Raw genomic sequence first — 25,987 nt, 5'->3', positions numbered from 1 at the left:
CTGACCCAGGGATCAAACCCAGGGCTCCTGCACTGCAGGCAGATTCTTTACCATCTGAGCACCAGGGAAGCCCGAGTACATACACACTCATACACTCATACTCACACACACACACACACACACACACACACACACAATCCATGGTAGCCAAGGAATTACATCTCTGCAGCAGAGAGCTTCAGGACAGAAGATTTAAGTTGCCCACTTTCCAGCCCTTTGGTCAGGTCACAGACCTGTCCTCTGAACTCTGCTCACGTCAGGCATCATTGCAAGACCATCAGTCCACTGCCCACTGAGTCCCTGGTGAAGACTCTAGTTTTCATCATTTTTTTCACTAAAAACACTCAAGGCTTCATCTCAACAGCACATGTGAGGTTTACTTTTCTTCACTAAACTTCAGATCTATGCATGTTCCCCAGTCTGTGATGCTTGTCTACCCTGCAGTTCTAGGACCATGACCCCTACCAAGTCCATGGCCCCCTCCAGCCCTTCTCTCCAGTGGCCTCCAGGCAGTTCTCTTACTGCCCCCTGCTACCCTAGGTTCCAGTTGGCATCTGGAACTTTGACAGCCCTGTTCTCTTAAAGCATCTCAATGCTTGTTAGAAATAGACATGACTGGAAGGATCGATATCATTACCTTATTATGAACCAGCCTCCTGTGGGAGATGCTTCTTTCCCTGGATTGTGGTTTTTCAAATGATTTTCATAATCATTCATAATGTAAAGGATTCCAGGAAGGCCTTCCATTCCCAGATGTATTTTTTTTTTTGAACATGATTTTTATCAGCTCTCTTCTATGCGCAGAATAAAGACCTTCTGAAGTCCAGTCTCAACCACAATTTATTTATTTCTTTTTATCTGCTACCACACCCCTGTAAGAATTGCCTCTCTGCTCAGACTAGTCTGGGGTTGATGTCCTCCAAATATCTGTGCTGCAAAATTTTCCTTGACTGTTTCCCACTTCTGAAAAACTGTCACCTCTTCTTCAAGCACACACAGCCCTCCCTGCTGTACCACACATTCTCCTGAACTTAAATATTTATTGCATTCATTGAATAAATATTTATTAGGCACCTATCATGGGTAGGTACTAGATTCCAGTGATGAAGAAATTGAATGAAACAGTCCTCCCTGCCCTCATTCTAGTATCAGGGTTAGCAGTGATAAGAAGTAGGGGAAAAAGGACTTGTCAACTTGGGAAGGGAAGGAAATAGGAATGCAAAGTGGAAGCCTCAGGTGAGAAAATGAAGCTAGAAGCACCCAGGTCTTGGGTCTATATTCCTGTTCACTGTGAAGGCAAGAGGAAGTTGGGTGAATGGTGGAGTCTGTTAATTCTCCTGGCTCTGGTGCAGCGTCCTCACAGGTAGAGTAAATGTTGCTGAACCTAGGATTCTAGGAAAGGGGGATGTTCATAGAGGTTCCTCCTTAGCTGAATGCTCTGTGTGTGTGTATGTTAGTCACTCAGTCGTGTCTGACTCTTTGCAACCCCATGGACTGTAGCTCACCAGGCTCCTTTGTCCATGGAATTCTCCAGGAAAGAATACTGGAGTGGGTTGCCATTTCCTTCCCCAGGGGATCTTCCCAACCCAGGGATTGAACCCAGGTCTCCTGCATGGCAGGCAAATTCTTTACCATCTGAGCCACCAAGGAAGCCCTAGTTGAATGCTGGCAGAACCAGAAAGGGGAATAGGGAACCAGAAATAGGAGATCTGGACTTCATGTGATTAGATCATGAGCACAGAGCCCATAAGTGTCCAGAGAGGGGGAGATTGTAGGTAGAATCAAGTCACACATCAGGGTTGGGGCAAGAAAGCAGAAATTCGTCATCATAATGAAACAGAAAGATGGATTCAGGACTCCAGTTTGAGAAGCTGAGCAAAGTGGTTAGTGGTTGAAAGAACAGGCAGATGAACAGCAAAAGGCAACAGTCCAAGTCTGTGTACTCCTCAATTCTTCAGTACATTGGAAGCCGGTGCTATGTTTTAAGCCATGCAGGTTTATCGGCCACTTTATGGCCCTGGAGGTTGAGAGTTGGTTGGCCGATTTGCCCAAAGGTGCTTGAAATGAGGAATTCAGTCTGCAGCCTGGCTATGGTGGGACTAACCAACCTGCAAGACCAGGGGTGAGAGTCAGAGTCCAAGGATTAAGAGGAGATAATACCAAGGAAACTCACGGTGAGGGTGTTTCTGAGCTCCACTGGGGCCGTGGTCCTGAGTGACTGCTGAACAGGGACAAGAATCCATCTCAGGCTAGAGGAATGGGTGCCATCTCCTTTCAAAACTGTAAAGTCTACCTGGTCTCCTGTGACTTGGCAGACTCCTCTGCCACATTGTGTCCGACTTTTCACAATCCAATGGATTAAAGCACTCCAGGCTTCCCCGTCCCTCACCATCTCCTGGAGTTTGCTCAGGTTCGTGTCCATTGAATCAGTGATGCCATCCAACCATCTCACTCATCCTCTGTCATTCTCTTCTTCCCTCAATCCTTCCCAGCATCAAGGTCCTTTCCAATGGTCATCTCTTCACATCAGATGGCCAAAGTATTGGAGCTTCAGCATCTGTCCTTCCAATGAGTATTTTGGGTTGATTTCCTTTAAGATTGACTGATTTGATCTCCTTGCAGTCTAAGGGAATCTCAAGAGTCTTCTCCAGCAACACAGTTCAAAAGCATCAATTCTTCGGTGCCCTGCCATCTTTATTGTGCGGCTCTCACATCCGTACGTGACTACTGCAAAGACCATAGCCTTGACTAGACAGACAGTTATCAGCAAAGTGATGTCTTTGCTTTTTAACTCACAGGCTAGGTTTGTCCTAGCTTTCCTGCCAAGAAGCGGTTGTCTAATCTCATGGCTGCAGTCCTGTGACTGAGTGACCCTAAGGGTAGTCATGCAGAAAGAGGTAAGGGTTCAGCTTGTGGTCAGAGATCAGAAAGAGGGCCTCAAAGCTGGAGGCCCTCAGGAACCTGGAGACTCCAGGGAGCAGGACACAGGGAAGAACACGGGGGTGTCACAGACTGAGGGGAGGCAGGGACTGTTAATTCAGGAGTCTAATTTTATTCTGGTTGCTGGAAGAGAGAAAAAAATCATAGGGAACATCTTGCTTGGATAAAGGTCACTCCCCCAGGGAAGGAGAAAGAAATAGTCCTTTCTGGTGAACAGATCCTGACCAGGGAAACATGTTCTCAGGAGCCCTTGGTGTGAATTTGTATCAAATGGCTATGTTCTCCAAGACCTAGCACTGGGGCAGCAGAGACCCCAGAGAAGGGGCAACGGGGAGCGATCTTCAGGGGCACAGATGGACCATTAGCAGGTTTGCTTTGCCACACCCCTGCCCATGTTACAGCCTTTCGCTTTCCATTATAAAACTCTCCTGTGGGGTTTCATTTGGGGCCTTGAGGGACATTGATTTCATTCAATGTTTTGACTAAGTTTTTAAGACCCTGAGTCATTTCTATTTTTTTATTGTCACCCTCTGTAGAGTAGGACACCATTTAGAAATTTGACAGTATTTTTCCTGTCCTTTTGCGGTTGTCAAATATTGAATTAGGTCTCATTATAAACGGAGTAGAAGCTGTCGTTGCTGACATTTTCCTTCATTAGGAAGATACTGAAAGCTGACATTTTTAACCTATCAGCTCCAGTCAGTCTGCAGATAAGACACGGTGTGGGAACAAGGCCATCTGCCTCCATTCCTGCTGTCATTACAGACTCACCGGGAATCATTCATTGATAAAGTGGCTTCACGTAATGGGTCTCTTCCAGAGAGAGGAGGCAAAAAGCATCCATTAACTCTAGGATTTAAAGTCTGAATGAATGAAAGAAGGCATTGATTTGACTCCTGTGAGATTATTGATTAACTCAGATTTGAAACCTGAATGAATGAAGAGAAGACATTGATTTGAATCCTGGTTTTGCCCCTCAAGAGTTAGTTAATTTCGTTGGTTCTCTCTTTATTTGCAAAATTTAAAAAGCAACAGTAACTCCTTTCCCGATACCAAAGGATTATTTGGGGAGTTAGGGAATCAATTAGATGATGTAGTGAAGTGCTTTATAAACGTTAGGTTTTGCTTTACCTATTACATAGGCTTAATGAGATAGGTTATTTGGTTTTTGATTAATTGAAGGATTCTGGAATCATTCAAAGGTCGGATGAGAACTGTGGTTGAGGTTTGGGGGAGGTAGAGTCCTGTTTCACTCCCACAGACCTCATCCATAGACTAAGTTGATGAACATATTTTATTTTTTTACAAAAAATTGGAATATAATTGCTTTACAATGTTGCATTGGTTTCTGCCTACAACATCATGAATCAGCCATAGGTATGCATATATCCCTTCCCTCTGGGGCCTCCTCCCGCCTCCACACCTGCCACCCCTCTCAGTCATCGCAGAGCACCGCGCTGAGCTCCTTCTGCTACACTGTAGGTCCCCGCTAGCTGTGTGTTTTACACTTGGTGGTGCGTATATGTCAGTGCTACCCTCTCCATTCATCCCCCTCTCTCCTTCCCACTCTGTGTCCACAGGTCCAGATGAATATACTTTCTAACCCAATCCCTTCCAAAGTTTGTGACTACTGTTTCAAAACCCTGATCACAGGGAATTATATGTTTAAAGATTGAGGCCAAGGCAGCTAATGCTGTGGTAGTTTATATGTGTTAATATCCCTGGCTGGCTCAAATGGTAAAAATCCACCTGTGATGCAAGAAACCAGGTTTGATCCCTGGGTCAGGAAGATCCCCTGGAGAAGGGAATGGCATCCCACTCCAGTATTCTTGCCTTGAAAATTCCATGAACAGAGGAGTGTGCAGGCTACAGTCCATGGGGTTGCAAGGAGTCAGATACAACTGACCAACTAACACTTTGTATGTATTAATAGCATTTTGGTTTTTGAAGAAAAGGGGGGCAAAGTTTGGAAGCAATTGCTTGAAGGTCACAGCAAAACCCATGAGGTATATTGACTTAGGTTGAGAAGTAGAATATGAACAAAGTTCTCCCACCTACCAGACAGATACTCCATGGTTTACAGGTAAGCCAAGGTGCTGGACTGTGAGAAACAAAGGAGGTGAACAATGCTCAGTGCAACTCAAAGGTGAAAGTAGAGGGACACAGCCACTTGTCCTTCTTGCTTTCTGTGCTACATTAAATCCAATCTCCTTTTCCACAAGGGGAGCCAACTGCATTTCTTGTTGTTTTTCAGGTGCTAAATTGTATCCGACTCATTGTGACCCCATGGACTGCATGCAGCACGCCAGGCTTCCCTGTCCTTCATGATCTCCCAGACTTTACTCAAACTCATGTCCATTGAGTCAGTGATGCCATCCAACCATCTCATCCTCTGCCACCACCTTCTCCTCCTGCCTTCAGTCTTTCCCAGCATCAGAGTCTTTTCCAGTGAGTCAGCTCTTTACATCAGGTGGCCAAAGTATTGGAGCTTCAGCTTCAGCATCAGTCCTTCCAGTGAATATTTGTTGATTTCATTGGAAGGGTTGATTTCCTTTAGGATTAACTGGTTTGATCTCCTTGCTTTCCAAGGGACTCTCAAGAGTCTTCACCAACACCACAGTTCAAAAGCATCAATTCTTCGGCACTCAGCCTTCTTTATGGTCCATTTCTCACATGCATACATGACTACTGGAAAAACCATAGCTTTGGCTATAGGGACATTTGCCAGCAAAGTGACGTCTCTGCTTTTTAATATGCTCTCTGAGTTTGTCATAGCTTTTCCTTCAAGGAAGACTAATGTTGATTAAATTCAGGATGACCAATATTGGGTCAAAACTCACTTGGAAAGAGTTTTGAGTAAAAGCGAGTGCTCTCAAATTCTAAGCTAAGGTACAGCTCAGTCCCCCCTGGGATTGACCCAAGTGGGATATTAACATTTTGAATGTCAGTCAATGTAATCAGTAAGGTGCCGATGACAGCTAGTTCCTTCTGGGCACCTAGCAATTCGACTGCAGTCTGTTGTTCTCTTCTTGGCTGCAGAAATAAGGCAAAGCTCCCGTGCCCACCAAGGAGAAAGAGCCCCTCTTGCTCTCTGACAGTTAGCCCTAGCTTGGGCCCATGTCCTTCTGAGGAGACAGTCAGCCAGATCTCACCCCACGCACACCCCTCCACTGGGCACCCCTGTGACACCACAGTCCGTCTGGGTGAGGTGACCTGCAGGGATTTTGTTTAACTCAGTGTGTTGAGCACATCTGGAGAAAAGACTTGTGAGAGGATTGGTGATGGTTAGTACTGCTGTCAGCTTGGTGGTGGTCATTTATCTGCTCGCAGTGCTATTTGAGCAAGAAGTGATTGTCTTCTCTGAAAATGCTTTCTTCTATTTGATTACTTCTTAAACACTGGAGTATAAACCTTCTCTGAGTGGAAAGGGAGGTGGAAATTTCCACGGGCTAGTGGTAACCCTTACATCTGGGTTCTTATTCCAATTTCTTATAAACTTTAGAAAATGACCTCTTGAGCCCGAGTTACCTCATTTGTAAAAATGCAGACAGTATCATTTATTAGACTTAGACTTGAGATAAGGATTAAGTGAATTAGCAATGGAGGGAGATTCCCTCCCCAGCGTCTGATGCATAGAAATAGGCATTTAAAGATGTATTTATTTGCTGTTTATTTATTTAACTGCGCCGAGTCTTGGCTGTGGCATGCAGGATCTTTAGTTGCGGCGTGTGGGGTATAGTTCCTTGACCGGGGATGGAACTTAGGCCCCCTGCATTGGGAACGTGGAGTGCACCAGGGAGGTTCCTTAATATGCATTTAACAACTCTAAATTTTCTCCTCACGGTGGTGGTGTGGATGAAAGAAAGAAGTGCAGACTGGGGAGTCCATAAGCCCAGATTATAGTAATAAATGCTAAATTGATCAGTTGTGACACTGGAAGAGTCGCATAGACTCTCTAGTCTGGATTTCTTGTATAAAAACAAGAGGTGTTCTTTTTGATGATGGCCATTCTGACAGGTGTGAAGTGATATCTCACTGTGGTTTTGATTTGCATTTCTCTGTTAATTAGCCATGTTGAGCATCTTTTCATCTGCCTGTTGGGCATCTGCATTTCCTCTTTGAAAAATTGTCTATTCAGTTCTCCTACCCATATTTAATTGGGTTGATTGTTTGTTTTGATGTTGAGTTGTATGAGCTGTTTATGTATGTTGGATATTAATCCCTTATTGCCATATCATTTGCAAATATTTTCTCCTTTTCAGTAGGTTGTCTTTTCATTCTGTTGATGGTTTCCTTTGCTGTGCAAAAGGTTTTAAGTTTAATTTGGTCTCATTTAAAAAGTTTTTGCTTTTATTTCTTTTGCTCTGGGAGTTGTATTCAAAGAAACATTGCTGTGATTTGTAGCAAAGAATGTTCTGCTTATGTTTCCCTCTAGGAATTTTATGGTTTCTGGTCTTATATTTAATCTAATCTTTAACACATTTTGAGTTTACATATGTTGGTGAGGATGTGGAAAAAAGAAAACCCTTGTACTCTGTTGGTGGGAATGTAAATTGGTGCAGACACTGCAGAAAACAGTATGGAATTCTCTCCAAAAACTAAAAATAGAACTTTCATATGCTCTAGCAACCCATTTCTAAGTATATATCCAACCCCTACCCCCACCCACCCCGCCAAATGCTAGTTTGAAAAGATATATGCACCCTGGTGTTCACAGCAGCATCATTTATAATCACCAAGATGTGGAAGCAACCTGAGTACCCATCAGCAGATGAATGGGTAAAGACGATGGGGTACATCACACAATGGAATATTACTCAGTCATAGAAAGAATGAAATTTTGCCATTTGTAGCATCCTGGATGGACTTGGAGGATATTACGATAAACCAGAAACAGACAAATACCATATGGTATCACCCATGTACAGACTCTAAAAACTACAACTAGCGAATGAATATGACAGGAAAGAAGCAGACTTACAGACACAGAGACCCAACTAGTGTTTACCAGGGGGGAGAAGGGAAGGGAGGAGGGGCAGTACAGGGGCAGGAGAGTAAGAGGTATGGACTGGTGGGTGTAAATTAAGCCACAAGGGTATGTTGAACAACGTGGGAAATCTAGCCAATATTTTATAATAACTGTAAATGGAGTATAACCTTTAAAACCTGAATCGATATATTGTACACCCATAACTTAAAATCCCATGGATGGAAGAGCCTGGTGGGCTGCAGTCCATGGGATCGCTAAGAGTCAGACACGACTGAGCGACTTCACTTTGACTTTTCACTTTCATGCATTGGAGAAGGAAATGGCAACCCACTCCAGTGTTCTTGCCTGGAGAATCCCAGGGACGGTGGAGCCTAGTGGGCTGCCGTCTATGGGGTTGCACAGAGTCAGAAATGACTGAAGTGACTTAGCAGCAGCAGCAACTTATACAAAGAATCTGCCTACAATGCTAGAGACCTGGGTTTGATCCTTGGGTGAGGAAGATCCCCTGGAGAAGGAAATGGCAACCCACTCCAGTATTCTTGCCTGGGAAATCCCATGGACAGAGGAGCCTAGTGGGCTACAGTCTATGATGTCACAAAGAGTTGGACATGATTAAGCACACACACAAGATGAGAATATACTTCAATTTAAAAAAATAAAGACTTAACAGAATACAATAAAATTATATAAAGCAATTATACTTCAATTAAAAACAAATTAATTTAAAAAATTCAAGACAAACAAAAATAAATAAAATAAGAAGACTTTCCTGGTGGCTCAGTGGTATCGGCCTACAATGCAGGAAATGTGGATTCAATCCCTGTGTATGGAAGATCCCCTGGAGAAGGAAATGGCACCCCACTCCAGTATTCTTGCCTGAAGAATCCCATGGACAGAGGAGCGTGGCGGGCTATAGTCCATGGGGTCTCAAGCAGTCAGACACAACTTAGTGACTAAACAACAGCAAATGTACTTCAGTGAACAAAAATAAGACAAGAGCTAGTACTGTCTCTAAGGTTTCTTCTAGCTTGGTGGACTCATGATTACTGGCACTTTGTGTGCATGTGTGTGTGAATCAATTGCGAAGTTAAATTTAGCACAAGAATGTCTTTGTTACCCAAGGGGTACTACCTTTCACGTGGTGTTTGCATCCGTACTTCATGGCACTCCTGTATGGGAGAGGTAGTCAGTGAGTTCCCAGGGATCTGCTCTCTGTCCCTTGGAAGAACAGATGGAGATCCTGGTGGTCTTTAGAAGTCTCTCTACTCCCATGTCAGAGGGTTACAGCTCCCTTTAATTGTGAGGAGAATCTTATCCCTTTGAGCATGCCCTGAGCTTCCCAGCTCTGGGCTGCAGGACCAGCTCGTGAGGATCTGTGTTTGGTGCTTACACCCCAGGGGATCTGCGGTATTTGAAGTGCCAACCTTGAGGTGCCTACCAACGAGTCATGGCCTTTGCTGTTTGTGTCCTGAAGTATCTCTAAGCCAGGTGGCTGGTGGAGGAGGTACTGATTTCAAATTGATGTGTTTGCGGACATAGGGACTTTTGAGAGAATAAATGGACATTTGTATCCTGGGGACTTCCCCAGTGGCTCAGTGGTAAAGAATCCACCTGCAGTGCAGGAGATATCGGTTTGATCTCTGGGTTGGAAAGATCTCCTGGAGAAGGACATGCAACCTACTCCAGTATTCTCGACTGGAAAGCCCATTGCCTGGGGTTGCAAAAGAGTTGGACTTGACGGGGTGACTCAACAGCAACAACATCAGTCCTGTGAAGCTTTTTTACTCCCAGGGACAGATACTGTAATTTTAAAAATTTTAGAAATTAGTGGTATGTAAAGATGGAAAATAGAGAACGTCAGTCCTGGCTAATGATGGGGTACAAGAAATACATTTACAATGTTCAAAACTCTTTGTTTCAGAAGCCTCTGGGGAATTGTTGGAGATCTGTCTGTAGAAGACTGGCAGAGTAAAAGTAATTGCTCTAAAACTGAAAGACAAAATAGAGGTGGATTCTGAAATACACAGCAAAACTGCAAAATTGAATGGACTCTGAGCTGACTGTGAGTGCTTACTCCAAGGAAGCATGATCTCAGGAAACCAGTGTGGATTTCCTAGAAATTAACTTTGTTCTTATGGTCGACAGACTCATATATTAGGGCCCGAGTACCTGACACATTAGGGGATGCAAAAAGACAACTCATTGGAAAAGACCCTGATGCTGGAAAAGAGTGAAAGCAAAAGGGGAAGGGGCTGACAGAGGGTGAGGTGATTGGATGGCATCACTGACTCAATGGACATGAGTTTGAGTAAACTCTGGGAGACAGTGGAGGACAGAGGAGCCTGGCGTGCTGACGTCCTTGGGGTCACAAAGAGTCGGACATGACTGAGTGACTGATCAACAACAAAGTTTACTCAGAGAAACTGGATATATGACCTGTCCTTACTATCTTGCTTAAAATTATTTTGGTATTTAGAATGGACGGTAAATGTGTTCCCAGAAACAATTCTGTGATTCAGTTCAGTTCAGTCGCTCAGTCGTGTCGGACTCTTTGCGACCCCATGAAATGCAGCACGCCAGGCCTCCCTGTCCATCACCAACTCCTGGAGTTCACTGAGACTCATGTCCATCGAGTCAGTGATGCCATCCAGCCATCTCATCCTGTGTTGTCCCCTTCTCCTCCTGCCCCCAATCCCTCCCAGCATCAGAGTCTTTTCCAATGAGTTAACTCATTATCTTATAATATATTGCAAAGAGTTGGACATGACGTAGCAACTGAACAACAAGAACAACATTGTCCTAATTCTGTGTATATGATTTTGATTCCGATTTTTTTTCTGAAACCTTGCTTCATGAGAGATTAGCCACAGCCCTTGGGAGCAATAAACATCCTGCATTGCAAACCTCCTTTTGCCATCTCACAGAATCTCCATAAATCTCGGTTGCAGTGAAGGCATCTCTTATTTTATCTATGAAGTGACTATTTCAAGAACATTTTTACAGCAGTCATCATTATTAGTCCTTTGTCCAATTCCCCCAGTTAGGAGAAGAAGAAATTAATATGCAATGTTGATATTTCTATTTTGCATTTAGGGCTTCCCTAGTGAATCAGTGGAAAAGAATCTGCCTGCTAATGCAAGAGACATGGGTTCAATCCTTGGGTCAAGACGATCCCTTGGAGGAGGAAATGTCAGTCGACTCCAGTATTCTTGCCTGGGAAATCCCATGGACAGAGGAGCCTGGCGGGCTACAGTCCACAGGGTCCCAAAAGAATGAGACACAAATTAGCCACCGAACAGCAACAAGAATCACCTGACGTATTGGGTGGAATATTTTACATCATCCTTGTGAACAGGTTGGAGAAATATGAGTTTATAAAAACAGAGCATTTACATGAATCAGCATGAACTTTCAAGGATTCTGGAGGACTGGGAAGATATGAAGATAAAATTGGAGATATTTTGCCTGGAGATGAAAACAGTTTCTTTTTTCCCCCTTTGGAGGGCTAGGCATGAATGGTTGTTCAGTTGCTCAGTCGTGTCCAACTCTTTGCGACCCCATGGACTGGAGTACACCAGGCTCCCCATTCCTTCCCCATCTCCTGGAGCTTGCTCAAACTCATGTCCATCAAGTCAGTGATGCCATCCAACCATCTTGTCCTCTGTTGTTCCTTTCTCCTCCTGCCTTCAATCTTTTTCCTGCATCAGGGTCTTTTCCAGTGAATCTGCTCTTTGCATCAGGTGGCCAAAGTATTGGAGCTTCAGCATCAGTCCTTCCAGGGCATATTCAGAGTTGACTTCTTTAGGATTGATTGCTTTGATCTCCTTGCAGTCCAAAGGGACTCTCAAGAGTCTTCTCCAACACCACAGTTCAAAAGCATCAATTCTTCAGCTCTCAGCATTCGTTATGGTCCAACTCTCACACCCACACATGACGACTGGAAAAACCATAGCTTTGACTGTATGGACCTTTGCAGGCAAAGTAATGAAAACAGTATGAACAGGCATGAATGGTAGCTGTTTGCAAATATTTGTTTAACAGGTATGTCACTGGAGAGGAATTAGACGTTTCCTATGTCTCAAGTGGGACAGTTTTGGCTGAGGGAGGCAGATTTTCTTAATCCAAGGGAAAAGGTTTGTGTCAATCAGTCTAATGGAAGGGACAGGCTTTTGAGGTAGTCAATATGACTTCTTTGATGAGTTCAAAAAGAGGCTGGTGTTCTGTTTGGGACATTGTCTAGAGCTGCATGCAATAAAGGTACGTTGGATAAAACAATTTCTTCTGGTCCTTTCTAAACCTTTAGATGCTGAGATATCTGAGATATTGAATAAATGTTAGAGGTCAGAAAGCAGATGGATGTCTTTCCCTTTGTCACCACGACTAAAGGAGTATATTATGTTCTGTCACAAGAAACGGCTTCAATTCCTAAGTCCCTGCGTTAGAGATAAGCCAGGAATGAGGAAATCTGCTAAAAGCCATGATAGCAAGAATTACCTAAGAGCTAAGAGCATTATGTCTTGATGTAAGCCACCAGGGAAGGAAAATATTTCATTTGTTTAAAAAGACAACAATATTTATCAAATATGTCCAATCTAATCAGAATTGTGACTGACAGATAATTTAAACTGTGAATATTGCATTGTCCTCATATTCTAGGAGCAGTTTGTCTGAAAACTAGATCACTTTTTCTAATATAAATAATTTTTTCCCCCTTAGAGCTCAAAGTTATCCATGAGTTTTCCTTTTCCTTCCTAGTTAGATTGTAGAAGTTCTTGAGTCTCAGTTTAGAGAGTTGATAGATTTTGAACTCTTCTGACTGCATCAGTTCAGTTCAGTTGCTCAGTTGTGTCCGACTCTTTGTGACTCCATGGATTGCAGCATGCCAGGCCTCCCTGTCCATAACCAATTCCCAGAGTTCACTCAAACTCACGTCCATCGAGTCAGTGATGCCATCCAGCCATCTCATCCTCTGTCGTCCCCTTTTCCTCCTGCCCCCAGTCCCTGCCAGCATCAGAGTCTTTTCCAATGAGTCAACTCTTTGCATGAGGTAGCCAAAGTATTGGAGTTTCAGCTTTAGCATCAGTCCTGCCAAAGAACACCCAGGACTCCTCTCCTTTACAATGGACTGGTTGGATCTCCTTGCAGTCCAAGGGACTCTCAAGAGTCTTCTCAAACACCACAGTTCAAAAGCATCAATTCTTCAGTGCTCAGCTTTCTTCACAGTCCAACTCTCACATCCATACGTGACCACTGGGAAAAACCTTGACTAGATGGACTTTTGTTGGCAAAGTAATGTCACTGTTTTTCAATATGCTATCTAGGGTGGTCATAACTTTCCTTTCAAGGAGTAAGCGTCTTTTAATTTCATGGCTGCAGTCACCATCTACAGTGATTTTGGAGCCCCCCAAAATAAAGTCTGACACTGTTTCCACTGTTTCCCCATCTATTTCCCATGAAGTGATGGGACCAGATGCCATGATCTTAGTTTTCTGAATGTTGAGCTTTAATCCAACTTTTTCACTCTCCTCTTTTACTTTCATCAAGAGGCTCTTTAGTTCTTCTTCACTTTCTGCCATAAGGGTGGTGTCATCTGCATATCTGAGGTTATTGATATTTCTCCTGTCAGTCTTGATTCCAGCTTGTGCTTCTTCCAACCCAGAGTTTCTCATGATGTACTCTGCATGTAAGTTAAATAAGCAGGGTGACAATCTACAGCCTTGACGTACTCCTTTTCCTATTTGGAACCAGTCTGTTGTTCCATGTCCAGTTCTAACAGTTGCTTCCTGACCTGAATGCAGGTTTCTCAAGAGGCAGATCGGGTGGTCTGGTATTCCCATCTCTTTCAGAATTTTCCACAGTTTATTGTGATCCACACAGTCAAAGGCTTTGGCATAGTGAATAAAGCAGAAATAGATGTTTTTCTGGAACTCTTGTTTTTTCGATGATCCAGCGGATATTGGCAATTTGGTCTCTGGTTCCTCTGCCTTTTCTAAAACCAGCTTGAACATCTGGAAGTTCATGGTTCATGTATTGCTGAAGCCTGGCTTGGAGAATTTTGAGCATTACTTTACTAGTGTGTGAGATGAGTGCAATTGTGTGGTAGTTTGAGCATTCTTTGGCATTGCCTTTCTTTGGGATTGGAATGAAAACTGACCTTTTCCAGTCCTGTGGCCACTTCTGAGTTTTGCAAATTTACTGGCATATTGAGTGCAGTACTTTCACAGCATTGTCTTTCAGGATTTGAAATAGCTCAACTGGAATTCCATCACCTCCACTAACTTTGTTCGTAGTGATGCTTTCTAAGGCCCACTTGACTTCACGTTCCAGGATGTCTGGCTCTAGGTGAGTGATCACACCATGGTGATTATCTGGGTCATGAAGATCTTTTTTGTACAGTTCTTCTGTGTATTCTTGCCACCTCTTCTTAATATCTTCTGCTTCTGTTAGCTCCCTATCATTTCTGTCCTTTATCGAGCCCATCTTTGCATGAAATGTTCCCTTGGTATCTCTAATTTTCTGGAAGAGATCTCTAGTCTTTCCCATTCTGTTGTTTCCCTCTATTTCTTTGCACTGATCGCAGAGGAAGGCTTTCTTATGTCTCCTTGCTATTCTTTGGAACTCTGCATTCAGATGCTTATATCTTTACCTTTTTTTCCACAGCTATTTGTAAGGCCTCCTCAGACAGCCATTTGGCTTTTTTGCATTTCTTTTCCATGGGGATGGTCTCGATCCCTGTCTCCTGTACAATGTCACGAACCTCCGTCCATAGTTCATCAGGCACTCTATCAGATCTAGTCCCTTAAATCTATTTCTCACTTCCACTGTATAATTATAAGGGGTTTGATTTAGGTCATACCTGAATGGTCTAGTGGTTTTCCCTACTTTCTTCAATTTAAGTCTGAATTTGACAATAAGGAGTTCAAGATCTGAGCCACAGTCAGCTCCCAGACTTGTTTTTGCTGACTGTATAGAGCTTCTCCATCTTTGGCTGCTGTGCCAAAGAATATAATCAATCTGATTTCGGTGTTGGCCATCTGGTGATGTCCATGTATAGAGTCTTCTCTTGTGTTGTTGGAAGAGGGTGTTTACTATGACCAGTGCGTTTCTCCTGGCAAAACTATATTAGCTTTTGCCCTGCTTCATTCTGTATTCCAATGCCAAATTTGCCTATTACCCCAGGTGATTCTTGACTTCCTACTTTTGCATTCCAGTCCCTTATAATGAAAAGGACATCTTTTTTCATAACCTATATTAATAAATACCATTTATACCATGACCCAGAATCATATATGCATTACACAAAATCACATATCTGAGACAATCCCTATACTTATGTACTGATATAATACTCTGAAATTTTCAATTCAGTTCAGTTAATTCATTGTTAAATACTGTTCATGCCACAGTAATTTCACATGATTTACAGGTTGAAAAATACCACTGCAATTGCTAGTTGGAGAAGACTCCAGTAATGGTAGAATCAGTGAGAGAATTCAGATATTGTCATTTAGGAAATTTGATCCACTTATTCAGAAGATAAGCTTTGCATATATTTTATCAGAAAGGTCTTGGAATTTGAACTGCATTTCCATCTAACTCTTCAGTTCCTTTCTTCCTGACTTTTCTGCCTGTCTCCACTGACCCCCGTCCCCAGTAAATCCTCACAGTAGCCAACAGAAAACATGAAAGACTTGAGAGATGTGTAGATAGACCATGTTTCTTCTGTATGTCTTAAAGCTTTTACATCTAGAGAAGGGAGTGTTTGCCGAAAGCATGTCTGTTTATTCATACATTCACTTGGCCACCGAGATAATGGGATTGCAGACACACTGCTCAGAGCTGCGTGGGTAACTAAGCATTTACTTATTATCAGGGAGGCAAATGCAGTTTCCAAGATCAAAGTGGACACTCCTAGAAGCTATGGTTATTGCAAAAGGATGAAGTGCCCTCCTTCCCAGGAATCAAAGCGACTTCAAGCAGAAAGGCGGGCTTACATTTGACAGAATCCCACTTTTGACAGGATGGCAACCATCTAAGTATGTGACAAGATCGAGAGTTATTTAATTCCAAAAGTTAGCAACTCTGCCAGCTCTGGGGTTAAGCAACAGGCCTGATACTGTCATGGCCATAGCTGGGGTCTGCCTAACGAAATTTTAATTGTCAGTGCAAGGACTGAGAATACTTTTAGAATTTTCATGAATTGAAATTCCTTTGGTAGTATCTTGATCCCATGTCTGCAGAAAGCAGGGGCCCCATTTGCTATTTCAGTGGAAGTAAAGTATTAATGAAATACATTATAACCCAACCATGATTACAGTATCTGTTGGAAAAGTCATCTCGGATGAATCCTTGCCCTGAACACAGCAACCTTGAGCGGTAGCAACTAGGCCATGGCTATTCTACCATCAGCGGCCATCTACCAAGAGTTCCCCTGTGTTTGTTGTTGTTGCTCAGTCAGTAAGTCATGGCCAACTCTTTGTGACCCCATGGACTGCAGCACACCAGGCTTCCCTGTCCTTCACTATCTCCCGGAGTCAGCTGAAACTCATATCCATTGAGTCAGTGATGCCATCCAACTATCCAACCACCTTATCCTCTGTCACCCCTTTCTCCTCCTGTCCTTGATCTTTCCCAGCATCAGGATCTTTTCCAATGAGTCAGTGCTTCGCATCAGGTGGCCAAAGTATTGGAGCTTCAGCTTCAGCATCCGTCCTTCCAATGAATATTCAGGGTTGATTTCCTTTAGGATCGACTTCTTTGATCTCTTTGCAGTCCAAGGGATTCTCAAATGTCTTCTCCAGCACAGTTTGAAAGCATCAGTTCTTCCTGGCTCAGCCTTCTTTCTGGTTCAATTCTCACATCTGTACATGACCACTAGAAAAACCATAGCTTTGACTGTTTGGATCTTTGTTGACAAAATGATGCCTCTGCTTTTTAATATGCTGTCTAGGTTTGTCATAGCTTTTCTTCCAAGAAGAAAGCATCTTTTAGGATCCACTGTGTTAAAGGGTTTAATTTTTTGGTATTCTCCCACACCCACTTGGCTTTGAAACCCAACCTAAGTCCTGTTGCTAAGACTTTCAGATGGTTATCTTCATGGACGTGTAAAGATCATCTCCTAGAAACTTCTTCTCTTGGATTACTGAAAAACTTCCCTGGTAGTTTTCAATATCCTTGAAATATTGGCTGGAGTATTTGGAAGAGTAACAAAGGGCTTCATTAATTCTTTTCCAAAACTAATAATTTAGGAGTCTGAAGAGGCGTCTTTCAGAAATTCTGGATACTTAATGAGTGTGCTTCATAGATATTACATTTCTATTACAATAGATAGCTTTTTTTAAAATAATAAAATTAGCTTTTTTTCAGGCTAATGTCTCTTGAGATCCCCCTTGTCCTCCCAAGAGCTTACCTTTCTAGAGACTGTTAGAATTAGAGGAACCATTTTCCTGACATTTATCAAATGTTTACTGTAATTTAAAGCTTGAGTGTCACAGAAGTCAGTTTTATACTTGTGAGTTTCTCTACTGCAAATGTTTATAGCCCATATTTTGATGAAAAGACAGTATTTATTTTTTTGATGTTAAATTGTGTGAGCTGTTTATATATTTTGGATATTAACCCCTTACTGGTCATATCACCTGCAAATATTTTATCCCATTCTGTTGGTTGTCTTTTCATTTTGTTGATGTTTTTTTTTGCTGTGCAGAAAAACTTTTAAGTAGTTTCCATCTGTTTATCTTTGCTTTTATTTCCTTTGCTTTAGGAAATGGATCTAAAAAAAAATTGCTGCGATTTATATCAAAGGGTGTTCTGCCTATGTTTTCCTCTAGGAATTTTATAGTCTACAGTTTTATAGTCTTACATTTAGGTTTTTAATCCATTTGAGTTTATTTATTTATTTGATATGGGCCATGTCTGTCTCTTATTATTAGCACTTACAAGCAGTGTGAAAACTGATCATAACAAATGTGAGATTTACCACATTAATTGTATTGCTTGCCTCAGGCATTACTAAGTATTTGCTTGTGAAGCTGGACACTACGAGTTCTTTATTTTGGCATTTATTGAGTTTATTTTTGTATATGGTTTTAGAGAATCATACAAATCAACATAAAAAAACCCCTAAATTTAAAAAGTGGGCAGAAGACCCTAATAAGCATTTCTCAACAGAGGAAATACAGATGGCCAACATACACATGTAAAGATGCTCAACATCACTAATTGTCAGGGAAATGCAAATTAAAACCACAGTGAGATATCACTTCATATCTGTCAGAGTGGCCATAATCAAAAAAGACCACGATTAACAAATGTTGACAAAGGTGTGGAGAAAAGCAAACGCTTGCTTGTACACCATTGGTGGGAATGTAAATTGGTACAGTCACTGCAGAAAGCTGTGTGGGGCTTTCTCAAAAAACTAAAAATAGAACTTCCACACGAACTGGCAGTTCCACTCCTGGGTATATATTAAAAACAAACAGGCAAACAAAAGCACCAATTGTCCAGTGTTCACAGCAGCATTATGTATAATAGCCAAGATATGGAAGCAACCTAAGTGTCCATCAATAGATAAATGGATCAAGAAGATGTATCCATGGTATGTGTATGTATATATATAGTAGATGCTCTACTCTGGATCTGTCATTTGGATTGAGTTCCCCAAGTTTAAGTTCTGGGAGCGGCTGCTCAGAAACATGACCTTCCTTTATACAGAAGCAGTTCCCAGCAGAGATGGAAAAAAGTAAAAGTGAAAGTGATAGTCACTAAGTCATCTCTGACTCTTTGCCACCCCTGGATGGTGGCCCACCAGGCTCCTCTGTCCATGGGATTTTTTTTTTTTTCCAGGGAAGAGTACTGGAGTGGGTTGTCACTTCCTTCCCCAAGGGATCCTCAGGACCCAGGAATAGAACCCGAGTCTCCTGCATTGCAGGCAGATTCTTTACCATCTGCATATTTCATATCATTCCCTTATACTGTAAACAAAAGTAGAGTAGTTCATTTAAATAATTCTTTAGGGCAGTGACCCCCAAGGTTTTTGGAACCATGGATTCATTTCATGAGAAACAACTTTTCCACAGACCCAGAAGAGGATAGTTTTGGGATGATTCAAGTGCATTACATTTATTGTACACTTTATTTCTGTTATTATTGTGATATATAATGAGACAATTATACAACTCACCATAAGGCAGAATCAGTGGGGACCTTGAGCTTGTTTTCCTGCAACTAGACAGTCCCATCTAGGGGTGACGGGAGACAGTGAGAGGCGAAGTATATGCTTATGTCCAGTCTACTCCGAATTGTCATTTGGTTGCTGTCCCTGCAGAAACCCTGCTTCACAAAGATAGGATTTTGGAAATGGTGCTTTTGTGGCAACCTAGAATATTCCACCTAGACTTTAATCCAGGAAGTATTGTGATCTGAAGTGGTGTCAAACATAGTTTTAAGGCCACCATCATTTGTGATCTCAGGTGGCAATGCTGGCGATGAGGAGCAGCTGTAAATACAGATGAAGCCTCCCTCACCTGCCCACTGCTCACCTCCTGCTGTGTGACCCAGTTCCTACCAGGTCATGAACCAGTATTCATTCCTGTCCCAGGGGTTGGGGACTCCCGCTTTAGGGAAAAGCACAAAGAACAGAGGAATTGATGCTTTCAAGTTGTGGTGCTGGAGAAGACTCTTGAGAGTCCCTTGGACTGCAAGAAGATCAAAGCAGTCAATCCTAAAGGAAATCAACCCTGAATATTCATTGGAAGGACTAACACTGAAGCTGAAGCTCCAATACTTTGGCCACCCAATAAGAAGAGCCAACTCACTGGAAAAGACTCTGATGCTGGGAAAGATTGAGGGCAGGAGAAGGGGACAACAGAGAATGAGATGGTTGGATGGTGTCACCAACTCGATGGACATGAGTTTGAGCAAACTCTGGGAGATAGTGAGGGACAGAGGAGCCTGGTGTGCTGCAGTCCCTGGGGTCACAGAGTCTGGACAAGACTTAATGACTAGACAACAACAACAGGAAAGAAGAGAGGGAACTGAAAATGGAAAGAGAAGCTCTAAGAGAATATCTGAAAGGGGCTATGCCTCCCTTCTCTTTGCATTTGCTGTGAACTCTGCTTTTTCCTGATTCCACATTGCACATGCCCTCTCATGCTTAGAAAGTTGGAGAATGTACTCTGGCCACCTTATGATTTTTTATACCTTGTAAGTCTGACCTTTCCCCAATGTCTTGCATACCTTTGCCACCTGTTTTATTCCATTTCATTAGAGATAATTGTCCTGGTGCATCTCCAGTTGACACACACATGCCCCAGTCACCTACCGCCTCCCCATCAGGTCCCCAGGCTGCTACTCACTCGAAAGGGTCACTGGGGTCCGCCCTCTGCAGCTCTGGCGGGATGGGGATCCTCTTGTAATACATTTCCCAGTCAAAGGCACCACGCATGGCGTCCCCGGCTTGCGCCTCGTACCCAAAGTGATTGTGGTCGATGACGTCGATCATGGGGCAAACAATGGTCTTGTGGTTCAGTGCAATTTGGTCTGAAAAGCGGAAGCACAGAGCAGGAAGTGATATGCCTGCTTAGGTCATCCCTCGCTTTTCTGCAAAAGCCCTTCCTCACCCATCGCCCTTGAAGCCTGGTTCCCTGTGGTCTTCAGAGCACTTTGCAATATCTCTGTATGCTGGGCGTGACGTGATGGGACCTTGATCAGGTGCAATTAGTGTTGTGGTGCTTACTTTTAAGAAAGTGATGTCCCAGAGAGACCTGGAGAAGTCCATTTAACTCTCCCTCTGTCACATTTCTGCTCTGACTTGTCCCCAATCTGTCATTTCATGGTGCCTCCACCATGCATGGGGTATAAACACTCCCTGTGTTCCTTTAAGCATGCGGCTAGAGCCTGCTGAGAGAATACTGGCCTGCTTTCTGGAGGGTCCAGGATGTAAATATTTAACTTCATGGTTTTTATCATCTAATCTCACAGTGGCCCTGATGGCTGGTCCTCTCCTGTCCCCCCAGATTCTGGGAAATGACACACAGAATCCTTTGCTCTCAGGCTTGCCTGAGATTTCACCAAGTCCTAGATTTGCCCTGCTGTTGTTGCTACTGTTCTTTAATATAGACTTTGTTCATCAAAGCTGTACCTTTTTTATTTAATACATTTATTCATTTTTAATTGGAGGACAGTTGCCTTATATTATGTTGGTTTATGCCATAGGTCAGCGTGAATGACCATCTAGGTATGCATATGCCCCTCTGTCGTGCGCCTCCCTCCCACCTTCTACTCTGTCCCACGCCTCTAGGTTGTCACAGAGCACTGCATTTGAGCTCCCTGCGTCGTACAGCAAATTCCAGCTGGCTGTCTCTTTTACGTATAGTGATGTATGTTTCAGTGCTACTCTCTCAGCTCTTCCCACCCTCTCCTTCTCCACTATGTTCGTAAATTCACTCTTCTCTCATCATATCCAAAAATATATTAGGTGATGTGTTAACTGCTGCTACTATTAAATTCTTGAGCAACTACTAATATGCTGTTTCTTTTCCTTTTTTAAATTGGAGAATAATTGCTTTACAATGTTGCATTGGTTTCTGCTGTACGACTAGGTGAACCAGCTCTCTCTATATATACGTGTATTCCTACCCTCTTGCTCCTGCCTCCCACCTCCTCATCCCACCCGTCTAGGTCATTACAGAGCACAAGCTGAGCTCCCTGCACTGGCCTGCAGCTTCCCACCAGCTGTCTATTGTATAGATGGACGTGTGCTCAGCTGCTCGGTTGTGTCTGACTCATTGCAACTCCACGGACTATAGCCAGCCTGTCTCCTCTGTCCATGGGATTCTCTAGGCAAGAATACTGGAATGGCTTGCCATTTCCTCCTCGGGGGGATCTTCTCAACCCCAGGAACTGAACTGGTGTCTCCTATATCACAGGCAGCTCCTTTAACACTGAGCCACCACATGATAGGGTATATATGTCAGTGCAACTCCTGCTGTTTCTAATCTTCCTAGCAACCCTGTGAGGTGGCTCTAATTATCATTCCCAATTTACACATGAGGAAACTGGGTGCAAAGAAGTTAAGTAACTTGTCCAAGTTTGCTTGTATTTTGAGAACACGCAGTAGGATGCAAGCCCCGCTTAACGGTCCAGTCCTAAAGCCTGGGGTCCATCCAGTTGCTGTGGTGCTTCTCTGAGGCAGAAAGGAGACTTATTCTCCAGTTCCAGTCCCAGATCCTCCCTGGTAGTTGTTATTATGCCAGACGTGGACGGCCAGCACTGGAAAGGGCACACACATGTACTCTGGTTCACCTACAAGAGCGTCATGTGAAGTATTGTCTTCTCCACAATGTGCATTTCTTCAATATTTTGTTATAACAGCTAACACTACCAGAGGGCTTGAGCTTCTAAGTGTCAACATCTGCTTTCTGGTTCTTTGAGAGACCTCTGGATGTGGCATGAGGAATAAAGCACAGTTAAATATCTTTAAAAGAGGAAAGGCATCATGGAGAAATAATGAGGTCTGACAGTTTCCACGTCATTATCTTGATGACAGTAATGAGGAGGATGTGGGGATCACAGGATCCTGTGGAAAACCTCCCCTCCAGATCTACATGCCTTCCATCCACTCATGGATTTGTTCATTAATTCATTCATAGTTTAGTAGTTATTCATTGAGTAGAAACTGCATGCCTGTCACTTTGCATGGTTCTAGGGGAGCCAGCAGTGAGCCACAACCACAAAAACCCCTGTCTTCATGAATGGACCAAAGAGAATCCATAGGCACAGTAGATCACTCAATTATTTAGTGTGCTGCGCTGTGCTTAGTTGCTGAGTCGTGTCTGACTCTTTGCGACCTCATGGACTGGAGCCCACCAGGCTCCTCTGTCCATGGAATTCTCCAGGCAGGAATACTGGAGTGGGTAGCCATTTGCTTCTCTAGTGGGCCATCTCATCTGAGGGATCAAACCCAAATGTCCTGCATTGGCAGGCAGATTCTTTACTGTTTGAGCCACTAGAGATGCCTCATATAGTATGCTGCTGCTGCTGCTGCTAAGTTGCTTCAGTCGTGTCCGACTCTGTGCAACCCCATAGACGGCAGCCCACCAGGCTTCCCCGTCCCTGGGATTCTCCAGGCAAGAACACTGGAGTGGGTTGCCATTTCCTTCTCCAATGCATGAAAGTGAAAAGTGAAAGTGAAGTCGCTCAGTTGTGTCTGACTGTAGCGACCCCATGGACTGCAGCCTACCAGGCTCCTCCATCCATGGGATTTTCCAGGCAAAAGTACTGGGGTGGGGTGCCATTGCCTTCTCCGGATATAGTATGCTAGATGGTCTAAAATGTGATAGAAAGAAAATAAAACAGGGTAAGGCTAATGTTGGAGAAGGAAATGGCAACCCACTCCAGTGTTCTTGCCTGGAGAATCCCAGGGATGGGGGAGCCTGGTGGGCTGCCGTCTATGGGGTCGCAGAGAGTTGGACACGACTGAAGCGACTTAGCAGCAGCAGCAGCAAGGCGAATGTGGCATGTGGAGAAGGTTGTGATTTTGTTTTATTTTTAATTTTTTAGCTTATTATGTTCGGGTCCTTGTCTTTATTTATTTGTTAGAAAAGGGGTTGCAGTCTTAGCTAGTGTGGTCCCAGGAGGCCTCAGAGAGCCTAAGGTCACCTTCATCTTATTTAGTTATTTAGTAGGCAGAGAGACCCGGCCTCCCACCCCCAACACCTTCGGATCAGTCCCCGCCAAGGGCTCTCTACGCACCCTTTTTCACCTGGGAAAGTCTTAGAGTAGGTTTTATCTTTCACTAAGTGGTCTTTTCCCAGAGATGTCTTTGACAGAGGAGACCTTCACTGCTGTGTCCAAAATATTTCTTCTATCAGCTCAGCTGCTACATGAGTATTAAGGTTTCAGTGATGTTCTTCAATCCGATTCAGAATCAGGTTGACTTAACAAGTTCCTTGACCAACAAGGAGTCCCAAGGTGACCCAAAGAGAATGAGTCTGTTAAATTAACTGTCAGCTTTCCTGTCAAATTTCCTCTCAGCTCTCATCCAGCCGCTCTTGCTCACAGTGAAGGCAGTTTGACTACTTTTTTTGTCTAAGGATTGTGCCTACATTTCAATTTCCTGGGATCAAACAAATAGACTCTTAATGGGAAATTGAAATCCAGGTATAATCCCAGAGTGAAAAAGGAACCAAACCGTGTGACTCCACCTGTTTCTTTAAAATTTTTTTTTTCATTTTGAAAGATGTATCAAGGCAGTGATAGAGGAAAATAAAAAAAGATAGCAATCCTGAGCTCAGATCATGTCTTAACCATCAGGCCTATAGGAAATGAAATGCTTTAAAGGGAAAAATGGGTTTCTCTTTATTTTCTGTCTTTTCCCTTTCCTCGCCTCTTTTTAGATGCATAGGAACAATCAGGGCCTTGATCATTGGCTTTTAGGGATTGCTTTGGTTCATAAATAATTAGCCCTTGTGCTGACTTCCTTGCCTATTCAACACCTTACAGGCCAAATTCAGTTTAAGGGAAGCTCACGGCTACTGATGAAACTTTAAATTGCTATGTCCTTGGACAAGGTACTTTTAATTAAAGGCTCAGAAGAGTCTCTGACCATTAGGAGCATAGAAACATCCCTGTGGATTAGGGTGGCCAGGCCGTTGTCTGTCGGAGAGGGGGTGGATCTGAGATATGGTGGGGCCTTACCGGCTGATCATTTCCTGTTTCAAATCCAACACAGTTTCAGTTGATTTCCACCCCCCGCCCCCCGCATCTTTTACTAATGGAGCTTTGCCAGTTCCGCCTGAAATCCTGCACAGTTGTCAATAGCAAGCGATTCTTCCTGAGGCAGCTATTGTGAAGGCGGTTGTTACTTGCTTTAGCTCCAAGACCAGGGATATATTTACAATAAAAGTTGATTTAGTGAAATCTGGAGGAACATAAAGGAACACAATGTGCAGACCAAGAACTTTTTAGAAACACATTTTTTCTCATTTTACAATTTATTCCTTAGCTACGACTGGGCTTTATCTCTGTCTTCATTGTGAAATTAAAGAGATATTAATAGTAATGCTTGGACTCAGTTTCACATAGGTTTTCTAGTTTGAATGCATTTGCTGTTTTTAACAGTTCAAGTGTCAGAGAGTCTTCTTGTGATCATTTAAGATGTATCACCTGGGGGGCAACTCTGTGTGTTTGAAGGGTTCTGTGTGAATGTAAGGGGTCATATATTTAGGCAGCTAGGCTGGAGCCAGAGTGGAAAGGAGAAGAGCCTTGTAAATCCTGAGAAAATGTCAGAGTGCTTGCACCATGACTATATTCTGGGGGCTGAATGCATTTTTCATCGCAGCATCAGAACAAATGTCAGTTCAGAGATGCTCTCAAGAATTGCAGCAGGGCCTAGACAAAGTTGGTGATGTGGACTTATTAGTGATGTGGAGTTTTACATGATGGTAGCCTGGAAAATCCCATGGATAGAGGAGCCTGGTAGGCTGCAGTCCATGGGGTTGCTAAGAGTTGGACTCGACTGAGTGACTTCCCTTTCACTTTTCACTTTCATGCATTGGAGAAGGAAATGGCAACCCACTCTGGTATTCTTGCCTGGAGAATCCCAGGGATTGGGGAGCCTGGTGGCCTGCCATCTATGGGGTCGTACAGAGTCGGACACGACTGAAGTGACTTAGCAGCAGCAGCAGCAGCAGTGAATAATGAGGTTTGTTTTTCCCTTAGGAAAACGGGCAGCTCTCATCTCTTAACAATCCTGTAATAATCACTAAACATTATGTGTGTGTGTGTGTGCATTTTAACCATACTGTGCTTATGTGTGCTAAGTCACTTTAGTCGTATTCAACTCTTTGCAACCCTGTATACTGCAGCCCGCCAGGCTCCTCTGTCCATGGGGTTTTCCAGGCAAGTATACTGGAATGGGTTGTCATGGCCTCCTCCAGGAGATCTTCCCAACCTAGAGATCAAACCTGCATCTCTTACATCCCTTGTTTTGGCAGGTGAGTTCTTTACCAGTAGAGCCACCTGGGAAGCCCACTGTACTTGTAGATAGTATAATAA

The 25,987-nt window shown here is 43.3% G+C and overlaps 1 protein-coding gene across 1 annotated transcript in view; it reads right to left on the bottom strand.

Annotated features, from left to right (window-relative positions):
- Positions 1–25,987, bottom strand: part of GALNTL6 (polypeptide N-acetylgalactosaminyltransferase like 6) — a 1,502,749-nt gene that overhangs the window by 214,257 nt on the left and 1,262,505 nt on the right. Inside the window, exon 6 of the mRNA XM_019965771.2 lies at positions 20,287–20,470. Within this exon, the coding sequence (XP_019821330.1) occupies positions 20,287–20,470 (184 nt within the window). The remainder of the gene's footprint in view (positions 1–20,286; positions 20,471–25,987) is intronic.

Source organism: Bos indicus, chromosome 8 (assembly GCF_029378745.1).
Source record: "Bos indicus isolate NIAB-ARS_2022 breed Sahiwal x Tharparkar chromosome 8, NIAB-ARS_B.indTharparkar_mat_pri_1.0, whole genome shotgun sequence".
Lineage (NCBI taxonomy): Eukaryota > Metazoa > Chordata > Mammalia > Artiodactyla > Bovidae > Bos > Bos indicus.
This window is presented reverse-complemented; position numbering and strand designations above follow the sequence as displayed.